Raw genomic sequence first — 11,927 nt, 5'->3', positions numbered from 1 at the left:
TCAATTTAGCTGTAACAGCCATAGCTTTAGGGTATTTTTAGGAGATATTCCCAGAACAAAACAAATTCGAACACTCATATTTCATACAATAACGTGATGCTTTTTTTCAAATTGCTGTTTACCCCAAAACTGTTGCAATATACATTTTTAAAAACAGTATTTTCCTCCATAATCACAAAGCAAAACAAAATGCTGAATACCCATCATCATTACAGAAACAATGATTGTATACTTTTAACATAATATTCAGGAATTTTTTAATGACTATCTTATACCAATTTTTAATTACATATACTAAATGTATACACTTACTAAATGAAAAATATATTGGTTCTACCTACCTACTACTTTTAATACACAATACATTAACTTGTGTCTTTTTCCTAAATAGCACAATTTATAAGGACAGGAACACAAAAGATATGTTAGAGGTGAGGAAAGTTATCAGAGAAATTTCCTCAGCCTTAGTTTACCATCCCTCTACCTCTCCTTTATGCACATACTGAAATTTGCTGGTCCTCTTTTATTCCTCTTTCATCCTATTCCTACTTAAAGACCTCTCAGGCCTCAAGGCAAGGACAAGTATTCTGTATTATTTATCATTGCTAATGAATTAGCTTAAATTACAGGTCAAAAAAAGAAGAAACGCTTGAGGTTAAGAAAGATACACAGAAACCAAGGGAGAGTAAAGGAAAAAAAATATGCAGAGTGGTTTTACCCCATCAATTGTTATCTGGGAACTCTGGAGCAGAGATTCCTATCTGGACTTCGTATCATTAATACAGGGTCAAAAATCGAGAGTACAACTCTTTAAGACTCTACTTTTTGGGAAAAAAACCTCAATTTTATCTCTAAAACATTCCACTCCAAAGGAGAAGAGCTTATTTCACATCTGCATGTATACTAGAAGAAATGGCAAGGCTTGATTTACTTTCTGTGGAAGAACCAGGGGACAAAACCAATTTTTCCTGTATTTGTACTCATGATTCCCCTTGTCTCCTCTGCTGCCCTACATAAAGACAAACTTCCCAGGACACTGAGAGATTATACAGAGTACAATCAACTGATTAAAAAAAAAACCAAAAACAATTTTATAGCTTATAAACCTCACTCTTTCCACTCTACCCTCTCTAAACACAAACAAAGATCAGTGTGTTGAGTTTAGCAAGGAGAGTAACTAAAGAAGTTAAAGTGAGGGCTCAAAGAACACTTAATATTTTAAGTTAAAATTCTAACATCATAACATCAAGGTGTCAATTCAACCCATTTGGGAAATTTTAAGCTATTAACTTAAAAATATGATAGTACTTCTTTAGTAACTGTAACCTCTTTATATTCTCTTAATTGCTCATGCTAACAACTTTATTGCATACTACTGCTTCTTATAAGAAGTAAATCCAGGGACCATTCCATTTAATCTTAGACATAACATTTACTAGTTTTCCAAGCATGACAGAAATGGAAAAATATATATATTAGAACAAGAACAATTTATGTTAATCTCCACAATTTGTGATCCTTCTGTGAGCAGTGTCTGATTCTATTAAAATTAACAAATTTAAGTTCAGTCCTATGCTTAAGAAAAAAAAAAAAAAAACCCTAATGAGACTAATTTACAAAGTATACAAGAATATAATTTTATATTAAATCTTTCCAGTGTCTGCTATAACCACATTACATGAAATGTTTCCCTTCACAGAAACTCAGAAGGACAACTCTTATAAAATGGAACAAACTTTTCTGTGTTCATCTCTGGCAAGCAATGAACAAATACAATTTGCTCACAAAGGGTTTAAAAGTGCTGCCCCAGGAGAATAAACTACCCACTGACATGCTGTGTGAATGAGTCTTGGCCAGTGGCAACTCTCTGGGACCTCTTCCTTTCTTCTCACACCAGTGAAACCATCTTACATAAAGTCTAAGAGAAAACTAAAGCCATTGCAGAAGTGAAACTCAGCATGCTCCACTCAAATACTTCTAAGGTAACCACTCTAAAGCAAAATCAGCAGAATTCATCTCTTATATCCAAAAAAGTCCCCCCCCCAATAACAATAACAACAACAACAACAAAAACAAAAAACAAAAAAACCCCAACAAACCAAAAGGCAAATGCTGTTGTTCAATTATCAGAAAGACTTACAGAGGCAAAAAATATGACAACAGCAATAATTCAAGTAAAGTATATGTGAAAATTAAAACACGCCACTTTCAAGTTAAGACAAAAGTGAAGGGGAGCTATGATCTTTATAACAGAGTCAAAAAAAGCTTAGGCATTATCACCAAATGTTAATTCACTTTACAATCATCAATGAGACTATTGTATATATTTTTGCACCTTGCGCTTGTAAAAGCAGATAAAATATTTAATATGTAATTTTACAATGTATTTTACCAGCTCAGCATACAGGTTGTATATAGATTATATCAAAGTAGTAGACAGTTAAGGGGCCTGTGCAAACCCTGCAAAAATAGTACTTCAGGTATCTGCTACTTAAAAAAAAAGAAAACAAAAACAGTTTGCTGTTCAGAAGTGATACAATTCAAACTACCACAAAATACAAAGGGCTGCAAAAATGTATACCATTCCAACAACATATATAAGTTATTAAATAAAGATTTGATTTAAAAGAATATAAATGAAGCCTTTAAGTAGGTCTTTTCTACATGCATATTATTCCTTATTAAAGAAAAAAGTATGTAAAAAGGCCATTGGTAATTGCTTTGTTAACATTTGTAGAAAAATGCCAATTCTCTGGTCACAAACTCCACTAAGTTTAGCACTTAAGGTCTCTGCAGTGTTATAAATGTAATTTAAAATACTGTTAATTCTATAATTCCATTGGTAAAATAATGTGACTTGGAATATGGCAGTCTTCATGTTGAGGGCAATGATCCACAGTTTGTTTAATTTCTTAAGTGTGAACAGTTATCCAGAAGAACAGCACCCTCCACCACCGCTCTGGGCTTGAGGTTCATCATCAATAATCTGTACACCTCGCCTTGCAGATCCTGGTTGACTAGAGCCATTGCCTTTTGCTCTCTCATCCACTTGTGCTGTTTCTATCATCCCTGAGAGAGGGAAGAAACAGAAATTATTTAGGACCACAACCTATGAGTTTCCTCTTTCTGTAATTTCAGTATACCACCATGACAGCCATTTCTGACTTTCAACCAACAAGGAAACTAAATATAATAAACATTTTGTCAGCTCACTAAACAGCCTTTCCTGAAAGTTATAAATAGTTAACAGCAACTATATTTGTCCAGTTGCATAATGGCCACAGTGATATCGATGGAGAGAAAAGTTTCTGCTTTGAACAGATGACTATATACAAGTATAATCCTTAAGATTTTCCAAATATACTTAGCCATCTGTCAAAGAAGTTCAAATTATCCCATGTACAACTAGTAGTTAGGGGAAAAGATTTATTCTTCAACTAATAATATAATACTTTTAAATAGTATTTGAAAGAATGAGAGTTTAAGATGAGGGAGGAAGAAAAAACTGCAGGACCCATGCTATGTGACTTAAAGATATAGCAGAAAGTTACTCCAATAGAGAGTGAGATATTGGGGAAAGGAGAACTCGAAAGATCAATGAAACTAATAATACACTACATGTTAATTAACCAAATTGAAATAAAAAATAAATACAGATCAATTGAACAGAGTCTAGAAATAGACCCCCATTTATATGGTCACTTGATTTTTGATGTATATGCCACGCTTATTCAATGAAGAAAGATTAATCTTTTCAAGAAACAATATTAGAACTGGATATCTATGCTCAATATTAGAACTGGATATGTAAAAAATAAACCCTGATTTATTTTTATCTCTCGCTATATATAAAAATTTAAAAATGAATAATAGACCCAACCAGAAATTTCTAGAAGAAAACATAGGAGGAAATCTCTGTAGGAAAAAAATCTTTGTGACTGTGAATTAGGCAAAGATTTCTCATATAAAATACACAAAAAATGAATTATAAAGAAAAATTGACAAATCAGATCTTATTAAATAAATTTAGAACTTCTGTCCTGGAAGACACAGTTAAAAAAATGAAAAAAGGGAACAAAGATTAGGAGTAAATATTCACAAAATACATATCTGAAAAGATGAAGAAAGAAAAGAGGGAGTCCTTAGAACAATAATTCTTAAACTTGGGTCCAGAGACTGCTCTTGAACAACGGGTTCCAAATTTAGGTGTATAGGAAAATTCAGTAAGATGAAATAAGAAAACACCACAAATGCTAATTCCTACGTATTGTTCCCTAATCTTTTAAAATTTCTATTTTTTTAATGTTTTATAAAAATGTACAAAATATATTAGTATTTGTAGATGTTCTATACATTTTAAATAAACATGGGAAATACTCAAATATTTTTCTATAAAACTGAGATTTGGGGAAAATATTATTTAGGACCACATTAGGGGCATCTGGGTGGCTCAGTCAGTTAAGTGTCCCTTTCTTGATTCTGGCTCAGGTCTTGATCTCAGGGTTCTAAGACTGAGCCCTGTATTGGGCTCCATGCTCAGCACAGAGTCTGCTTAGGATTCTCTCTCTCATTCTCTCTCCGTCTCTCCACCTGCTTGTGTGTTCATGCACACTCTCTCAAATAATAAATAAATAAAATCTTAAGAAAAAAAATATGTGAGATTTATAACATGTCTAAGCTACAGTTCTAGACCCTTGGTACTCCAAGTATGGTCTTAGGATCAGCATTATCACCACACGCGTGCCTGTTAGAAACGAAAAACTGAAGCCCACACCAGACCCACTCCATCAAATATACATTTTTACAAGATCTCCAAGTGATTGATAGGTATGTACAAGCAGTGAAAATAAAAACAAATTCCCAAATTTCAGTGTGCATCACAATTATAAGGAAGGATTGTTAAAACATAGATTCTAGGCACCACCTCCAGAAGTTTTGACTCAGTTGGTTTGGGCAGGGCACAACAATGTGCATTTCTAATACATTCTCAAGTGATGCTGATGCTGCTGATCAGGGGACCCCACTTAGAGAATTAAAGCTCTACAAGAATTATGAATGATCTTCAGGTTTTTGTAAAACTGAAATTTACTCCAAAATTTATGTATATGTACATTTCCCTAGGGATAAAAACCACAGTTTCATCAAATTCTCAGGAAACTATAAGGTCCATAAAGTCAAGGAATATAATTTTACAAAATCATTTCAATCTATTATTCCATAGACTAGGGCTTTCCTAGGTATGGTTGGTATATATGCTATTGGTGGTAAACATTTTCCTCTCTTTTAAAAAACTTTCTACTATGAAAAACTTCAAGTATAAATAAACATAATGAAAATCCATTATGTCCATCACACAATTTCATCTATACTAAGCAAGCATCCCTAGCATTATTGAGAATCAAACAGTAGACACATAATTTTATTCATAATTTTAATATAACCTCTAAAATATATGGACTCTTTTTAAAAAAATAAGACCTTTTATTTATTTATTTATTTTAAAGATTTTATTTATTTATTTGACAGAGAGAGGTCACAAGTAGATGGAGAGGCAGGCAGAGAGAAGGAGAGAGAGGGAAGCAGGCTCCCTGCTGAGCAGAGAGACCAATGTGGGACTCGATCCCAGGACCCTGAGATCATGACCTGAGCCAAAGGCAGCGGCTTAACCCACTGAGCCACCCAGGCGCCCCAAAATAAGACCTTTTAGAAAAAGTTTAACCACAACACCATAATCATACCTTAAAAAGTTTATAATTTTTAAAATAAAGAATAATGCAATTAATTTAAACTAAACAAACAAAAAACATTTCACCTATTTCTCCCACCCCCAAACCCCGCCTCTGGCAACTACCAATGTATTCTCTGTATCTGTGAGATTGGTTTTATTTATTTATTTTTAGATTTCATGTATAAGAGGGACCATATGTTATTTACACTTCTCTGATTTATTTCACTTAGGATAATGCCCTCAAGGTCCACCCATGTTGTCACAAATGGCAAAATCTCATCTGTTTTTTTGGCTGTATCATTAGTTTGATATAGCACACTTGTTTATTTTTGCTTTTATTGCTTTTGCTTTCACCTTCAGATTAAAAAAAATCATTGCTAAGACCCATGTCAAGGGGCTTACTGCCTATATTTTCTTTTAGGCGTTCTATGGTTTTAGGTCTTAGATTCATTTAAGTTCATTTAAGTTAATTTGTAACTTAATCCATTTAAGTTAATCCATTTAATTTTTGTGTACGGTATAAGATAGTGGTCCAGGTTCATTCTTTTGCGTGCGGCTGTCCAAATTCTCCAACACCATTTATTGAAGAGACTGTCCTTTCCCTGTTGTATATTCTTGTCTTTTCTGTCCTAAGTTAAATGGTCATATATGCATGGTTTTATTTCTGGGCTCTGTATTCTGTTCCACAGATCTGTGTGTCTATTTTTATGCCAATACCACAATTTTACTACAGCTCTGTAATACAGTTTGAAATCAGGAAGTGTTGTGATGCTCTGGCTTTGTTCTCCAACTCAAGATTGTTCTGGCTATTCAGAGTCTTTAATGGTTCTATACCAATTTTAGGATTTTGTTCTCTTTCTGTTAAAAATGCTACTGGAATTTTGATAAAGACTATGCTGAATCTGCTTTGGGTAGTATGGACATTTTTTTTTCTTTTCTTTTCTTTTTTTTTTTTAATTTGAGAGAGAGACAGAGAGGGAGGGAACACAAACGGAGGGAGTGGGAGAGGGTGAAGCAGGCTTCCCACTGAGCAGGGAGCCTGATGCGGGGGCTCAATCCCAGGACCCTGGGATCAGGACCTGAGCCAAAGACAGATGCTTAACAACTGAGTCACCTAGGCAACCCTTAAGTTGAAAACATCTTAAGCTTGATCTCATTGTAAAGCTCAACATTATTACTCCCCCACTAAAGTTTTATGGTTTTGTTTTCACATTTTACATCTTTGCATCTTATGTATCCCTCAACTAATTATTGTAATTATGGTTATTTTTACTACTTTTGTCTAACTTTCATATTAGCTTTATAATCAATAATATACTCCCTTTACTAAATATTTGCTTTCCAGTGAGATTTCTTCTCTCAAGCATGTTCTAGTAACTTATTAGTGTCCCCCCACTTTTTTTCCCAGGGAAAAGAAGTTCCTTTAACATATCTTTAGGGAAAGTTTGGTGATGATGAACTTTAGCTTTTGCTTGTCTGGAAAATTCTTTATTTTTCCTTCCCTTCTGAATATAATTTTGCCAAGGTGAGAATTCTTGGTTGCTAGTTTTTTCTTTCAGCACTTTGAATGTATCATATACACCACACCATTCCCTCTGGCCTGGGAAACTGCTGCTGAAAGATCTGCTGATAATCTAATGGGGGTTGGGGTCCCCTTTTATGTAACAAGTTGTTTTTCACTTGCTGCTTTTAATAATCTCTCCTTATCCTTTGCTTTTGACATTTTACTTATAATGTATCTTTTGTATGGATCTTTTAGGTTCCTCTTATTTGGAACTCTCTGGGCTTCCTGGGCTTGGATGTCTGTTTCCTTACTCAGGTTGTTAAGTTTTTAGCCATAATGTCTTCAAATAAGATTCTGCCTCTTTCTCTCTGGCTTCTCCTTCTGGAATCCCTCAGATGCAAATGTTGGGCTGACAGTCCCTTAAACTATCTTCAATTTTTTCATTTTTTTCTTTTTGCTTTATCCCTTTCACGTTTTTCTTCTTGCTCCTGATTGGGTGAGTGTCACTGCCTTGCCTTTGAGTTGAATGATCATTTCTTCTTACTCATCTAGTCTGATATTTAATATCACCACTGTATTTTTCAGTTCATTTGCTGTATGCTTCAGCTCTGTGACTTCTACTTGGTACTTTCTTATATTTTCCATTTCCTGTTGAAGTTCTGTGTTCACCTAGTCTTCTCCCCAATTCAATGTTCAGTGATCATCTTTATAACCATTACCTTGAATTCTTTATCAGGTAAATTACTTATTTGTTTCATTAAGGTTTTTTCCCCGAAGTTTTTATCTTGTTCTTTCATTTGAAATATATCCGTTTCTTCATTTTGTGTGACTCTCCATGTTGCTTTCTATACAGTAAATGGAACAAGCAACCCATCATATTTCTAATAGCTCCCAGTAGTTAAGGATGTCCTAAGACCTATCAGTGTCCCAAAGGGGAGGGCCTCAGCACCTAGATGTAGGGTGACTGGAAGCCCAATCTTTAGGCATCAGCTTTCAGCAATATGCAAATATAGGAATGCCTGGGTGGTTGGTTGAGCCTCCTACTCCGGGTTTCAGCTCAGGTAGTGATCTCAGGATCATGGGATGGAGCCCTGTGTGGGGCTCCATGCTCAGGGGCAAAGTCAGCTTGGGATTCTCTCTCCTTTACCTCTGCCCCTCCCTCTCAAATCTTTAAAAAAAAAATATGACAGGGCGCCTGCGTGGCTCAGTGGGTTAAGCCTCTGCCTTCGGCTCAGGTCATGACCCCAGGGTCCTGGGATCGAGTCCCGCATCAGGCTCTCTGCTCAATGGGGAGCCTGCTTCCCCCTCTTTTTCTTCCTGCCTCTCTGCCTACATGTGATCTCTCTGTCAAGTGAATAAATAAAATCTTAAAACAAAAACAAAAAAACCCAAAAGTATGCAAACATATAGTCCTACAGGACTGCAATCATAAGCCCCACTGGCCACTAAGGCCAGGTGATCTGGATGTATCCCCTGGATAGCAATCACAAAAATTAGGGCTTTTGACAAATGGATAAGCTCTTCCTAGGTGATAGGAGCAAGCTAGAACAAGGTAAAAGAAGAGCACCAAGATGGTGCTCACAGCCTACCGTCCTTGAAAGCAGCCCCACAGGCCACTAAATAGGTCTCAGACTTGAAACTTGGCCCTAAGGCCACAGTCACAATGACTAATTAACAGGCCTCCTTCACAGAATAATTGAGCTTGTGGCTCTGTTGCTTCTTGCTGTGCCCTGTGGGTGCTAGCTGTTTAAGAACTCTTTCTCTGTTGGTTACAGTCCCATGGGATCCATGACCATAAGCCCCACTGGCCATCAGAGACAGCTAATGTAGAGGTGTCCACTGGCAGCAGTCACATAAACTGGGGTACCAGACAGGGGTATGAGCTCCTTTCTGAGTAACATCAATTACAGTCCAATGGGACCAAGAATACAAGCTCCCCTGGTCTCTGGGCCAGGTGATCAAGATGTATTTCCCAGGTGCAGCTGCAACAATTGGGGCACCAGATATGTGTGAAAGCTTCCCTCTGGAAGATAATGGTGCTCTGGAGCACAATAAAGGGTGAATCCAGCAAAGAGAGAGCATGAAGATGGGGCCTGCCAGTCTCTAGCCTAGGACAGTATTCCATCAGCAGGCTCCTGGATGTGTGTGTTAAACTCTCTGCCTTTAATAGAAGCAGTTGGGCCTCCCTCAGTTTAAGTTGGTGTGATCAGCTGCCTCTGAGCTGGGCCCTGAGACAAGTGAGTCCAAGAGCAAGCCCTTCAAGAGCAGTTTTTCAGACTGCATCAATCTTGCAGGTTTGAGGATATAAGCCATGCTGATTTTCAAAGTTAGATGGGGGAATCATCTCTCATTTATGTCTTTAAAGTTGAGATGCCCACTGTAGGGTTCAAACTCTTTACTCCTTAGGGATAAGCTATGGGTTTTGAGTTCCCTTCTAGTTGTGGGTCACCACATCAGGGATGGGGTTTATGGCAAGATTGTGTTACAGCCTCCTTCCCCTCTTAGATGTGGTTTTCTTCTTGTCAGTCCAATATACAGCTGTCACTCAACCAGCCTTTAGCTTTTTTTTTTTTTTTAAGAGGAAGTTGTTCCATATATAGCTTTAGACTCAGTGTGTCTAGAGAAGATAAGCTGAAAACCTTCTGATGTGACCTTCTTGAACTAGTACCTCAATAATTTTTTTTAAAGACTCACTTTACTGTTTTTATTTATTTTATTTATGTTTTCTTTAAGTAAGCTCTATGTTCAATGTGGGCTTGAACTCAAGACCCTGAGATCAAGAGTCACATGCTCTACTGACTGAGCTAGCCAGGTGCCCCTCAATAATTTCTTAATTATCATCAAATATCCAGTGAGTGTTCATATAGCTCACTATCTGACATATGTTCTCTTTCACTAGGTTGTCAAATCAGGATCTAAATAAGATCAATCCATTGAAGCAAGTTGTTACATTTCTTAAATCTGTGTATTCTCCTTCTATCTTTATATTTGATAGTTATTCATTTATTTTAATGTATACTTGGTACATACCATATATAATGATTTCATACCCATTAACTACTGCTTGAAATAGAGCTAAAGTAGGTATTTAAGCTTTAAAAAATGATTTTAAGAAAAAATATTAAGTCAATAATAGTACTGTTAGATGTGAGACATCATTAATGTGGTCATTGAGACTATAAAACATCACTTAAGAAGTATTACCAAAACTTTTAAAAGAACAACTTCTAAATATACAAAATCTGAGTATACCTACTTTTACAAAGGTCAAGAAAGAGTTCCTCAATTCCTTTGTTCTGTTTAGCAGAAGTATGATAATGTTTTGCTCCTACAGATTCTGCATACCTTAAAAAAAAAAGTAACATCAGTGATACAAAAAATTTCATGTTTTTGTCATAACTGCTATTTGAATTTTTTCAAGTAGCAATTTTAGTGACTCATTACTAATTAATCCGCATTTAGTGAAATTAAGATACATTGAACCAAATTTTAAATGAGAACATAAGGATAATAAGACTTGAAATTTTTAAGTTAATTTGGAACCCAAATACTTTAATAAGTTTTTGTAACTCACTATTTGACTATATAGGGTTTTTTTGGTATCACTCTCCACATTTTCTACTGAAATCAAAAAGAGAAGTGAGAATGGAGTATTTTTAGATGCTGTCAAAAGTCCACAAATTACCAACGCTTCATGAATCCAATAGACCATTTTATATTAAGAGGTTTGAGTAATACCTAAATGGTAAAGCACATTGTACAAAGAAAAAGACTTCTACTAGGGAATGACTAGATGGAGGGGGAAAGGGAGAACACTTACGATTCTGCTTCTTGAATGGAAACGTGTCTCTCTTTTTCCAGATCTATTTTATTACCTAGTTTCAAAAAGTAAAAGTGCCAATTCTTAATATTGATTCATTTTTATAACAAAACAACGCCAATTCTAAACACACAATTGCCATTTTAATTACCTGGAAAAAATAATACAAATCCCCATCAGACTTCTACATGTCCTAAAACTACATAAACTCTATGATAGGAGGGTTGATCATTACAGTCACAATATATGCCTAGACCTCCTCAAATGGCTCAATGCATATCCCTCCTGAAGCTGCAGCCTTTGTCAGAGAAAATAACTTTTCCGAAGAGATGGGCACTCTTCTTTGATTTAGGATATAATGGAGACTAAAAATCACTTGGGAACCTAGGAATAAACTATGATTCATAGCCAAATGTAAATGGTCCCCAATCAACATATAGCCAGTCAATAATTAAGCAAGGCTACCTTACTGTTCATGAAATACAATAGGCCAGACTCTTGGACTGTAAGGGTATTTTGGTTTCGTAACTGGTAAGAACTGGTTAAGTAAAGCATTTAGACATATGGCCTTTTAAGCACTTCACTATCACAGGAGAGGAAACAGTACTATTTAACAGCATGAGAGAACTTAATACATGCACATCATGCAAATTTAAAATTACTGAAAATAAGTTTGGTTTTCTTAAAAAATGGGACAAAACTGAGATAATGCTAAAAACCCACCAGAATAAAAGTGAAGAAACTGCAAAATGCAGATTCCTTATTAAATACAAGGTAGAGGTTAAGGTGTGAGTTGGCCGGGCACACAGGATACTAAAGGTAAAGGAAATAACAAATAGAAAAAAGAGAGAATACTCTAAGGAAGAATATTTCAA

The 11,927-nt window shown here is 35.6% G+C and overlaps 1 protein-coding gene across 1 annotated transcript in view; it reads right to left on the bottom strand.

Moving 5' to 3' along the window:
- Positions 1–11,927, bottom strand: part of RAB21 (RAB21, member RAS oncogene family) — a 36,173-nt gene continuing 24,246 nt past the window's right edge. The window contains exons 5-7 of the mRNA XM_059186337.1: positions 11,053–11,107; positions 10,489–10,577; positions 1–3,069 (exon numbers count right to left, since the gene is read on the bottom strand). Coding sequence (XP_059042320.1) covers positions 2,927–3,069; positions 10,489–10,577; positions 11,053–11,107 — 287 coding nt within the window. The 3' untranslated portion in view covers positions 1–2,926. The remainder of the gene's footprint in view (positions 3,070–10,488; positions 10,578–11,052; positions 11,108–11,927) is intronic.

Source organism: Mustela lutreola, chromosome 8 (genome assembly GCF_030435805.1).
Source record: "Mustela lutreola isolate mMusLut2 chromosome 8, mMusLut2.pri, whole genome shotgun sequence".
Taxonomy (NCBI): domain Eukaryota; kingdom Metazoa; phylum Chordata; class Mammalia; order Carnivora; family Mustelidae; genus Mustela; species Mustela lutreola.
Note: the sequence above shows the minus strand (reverse complement) of the source record. Positions and strands in the feature narration are given on the sequence as shown.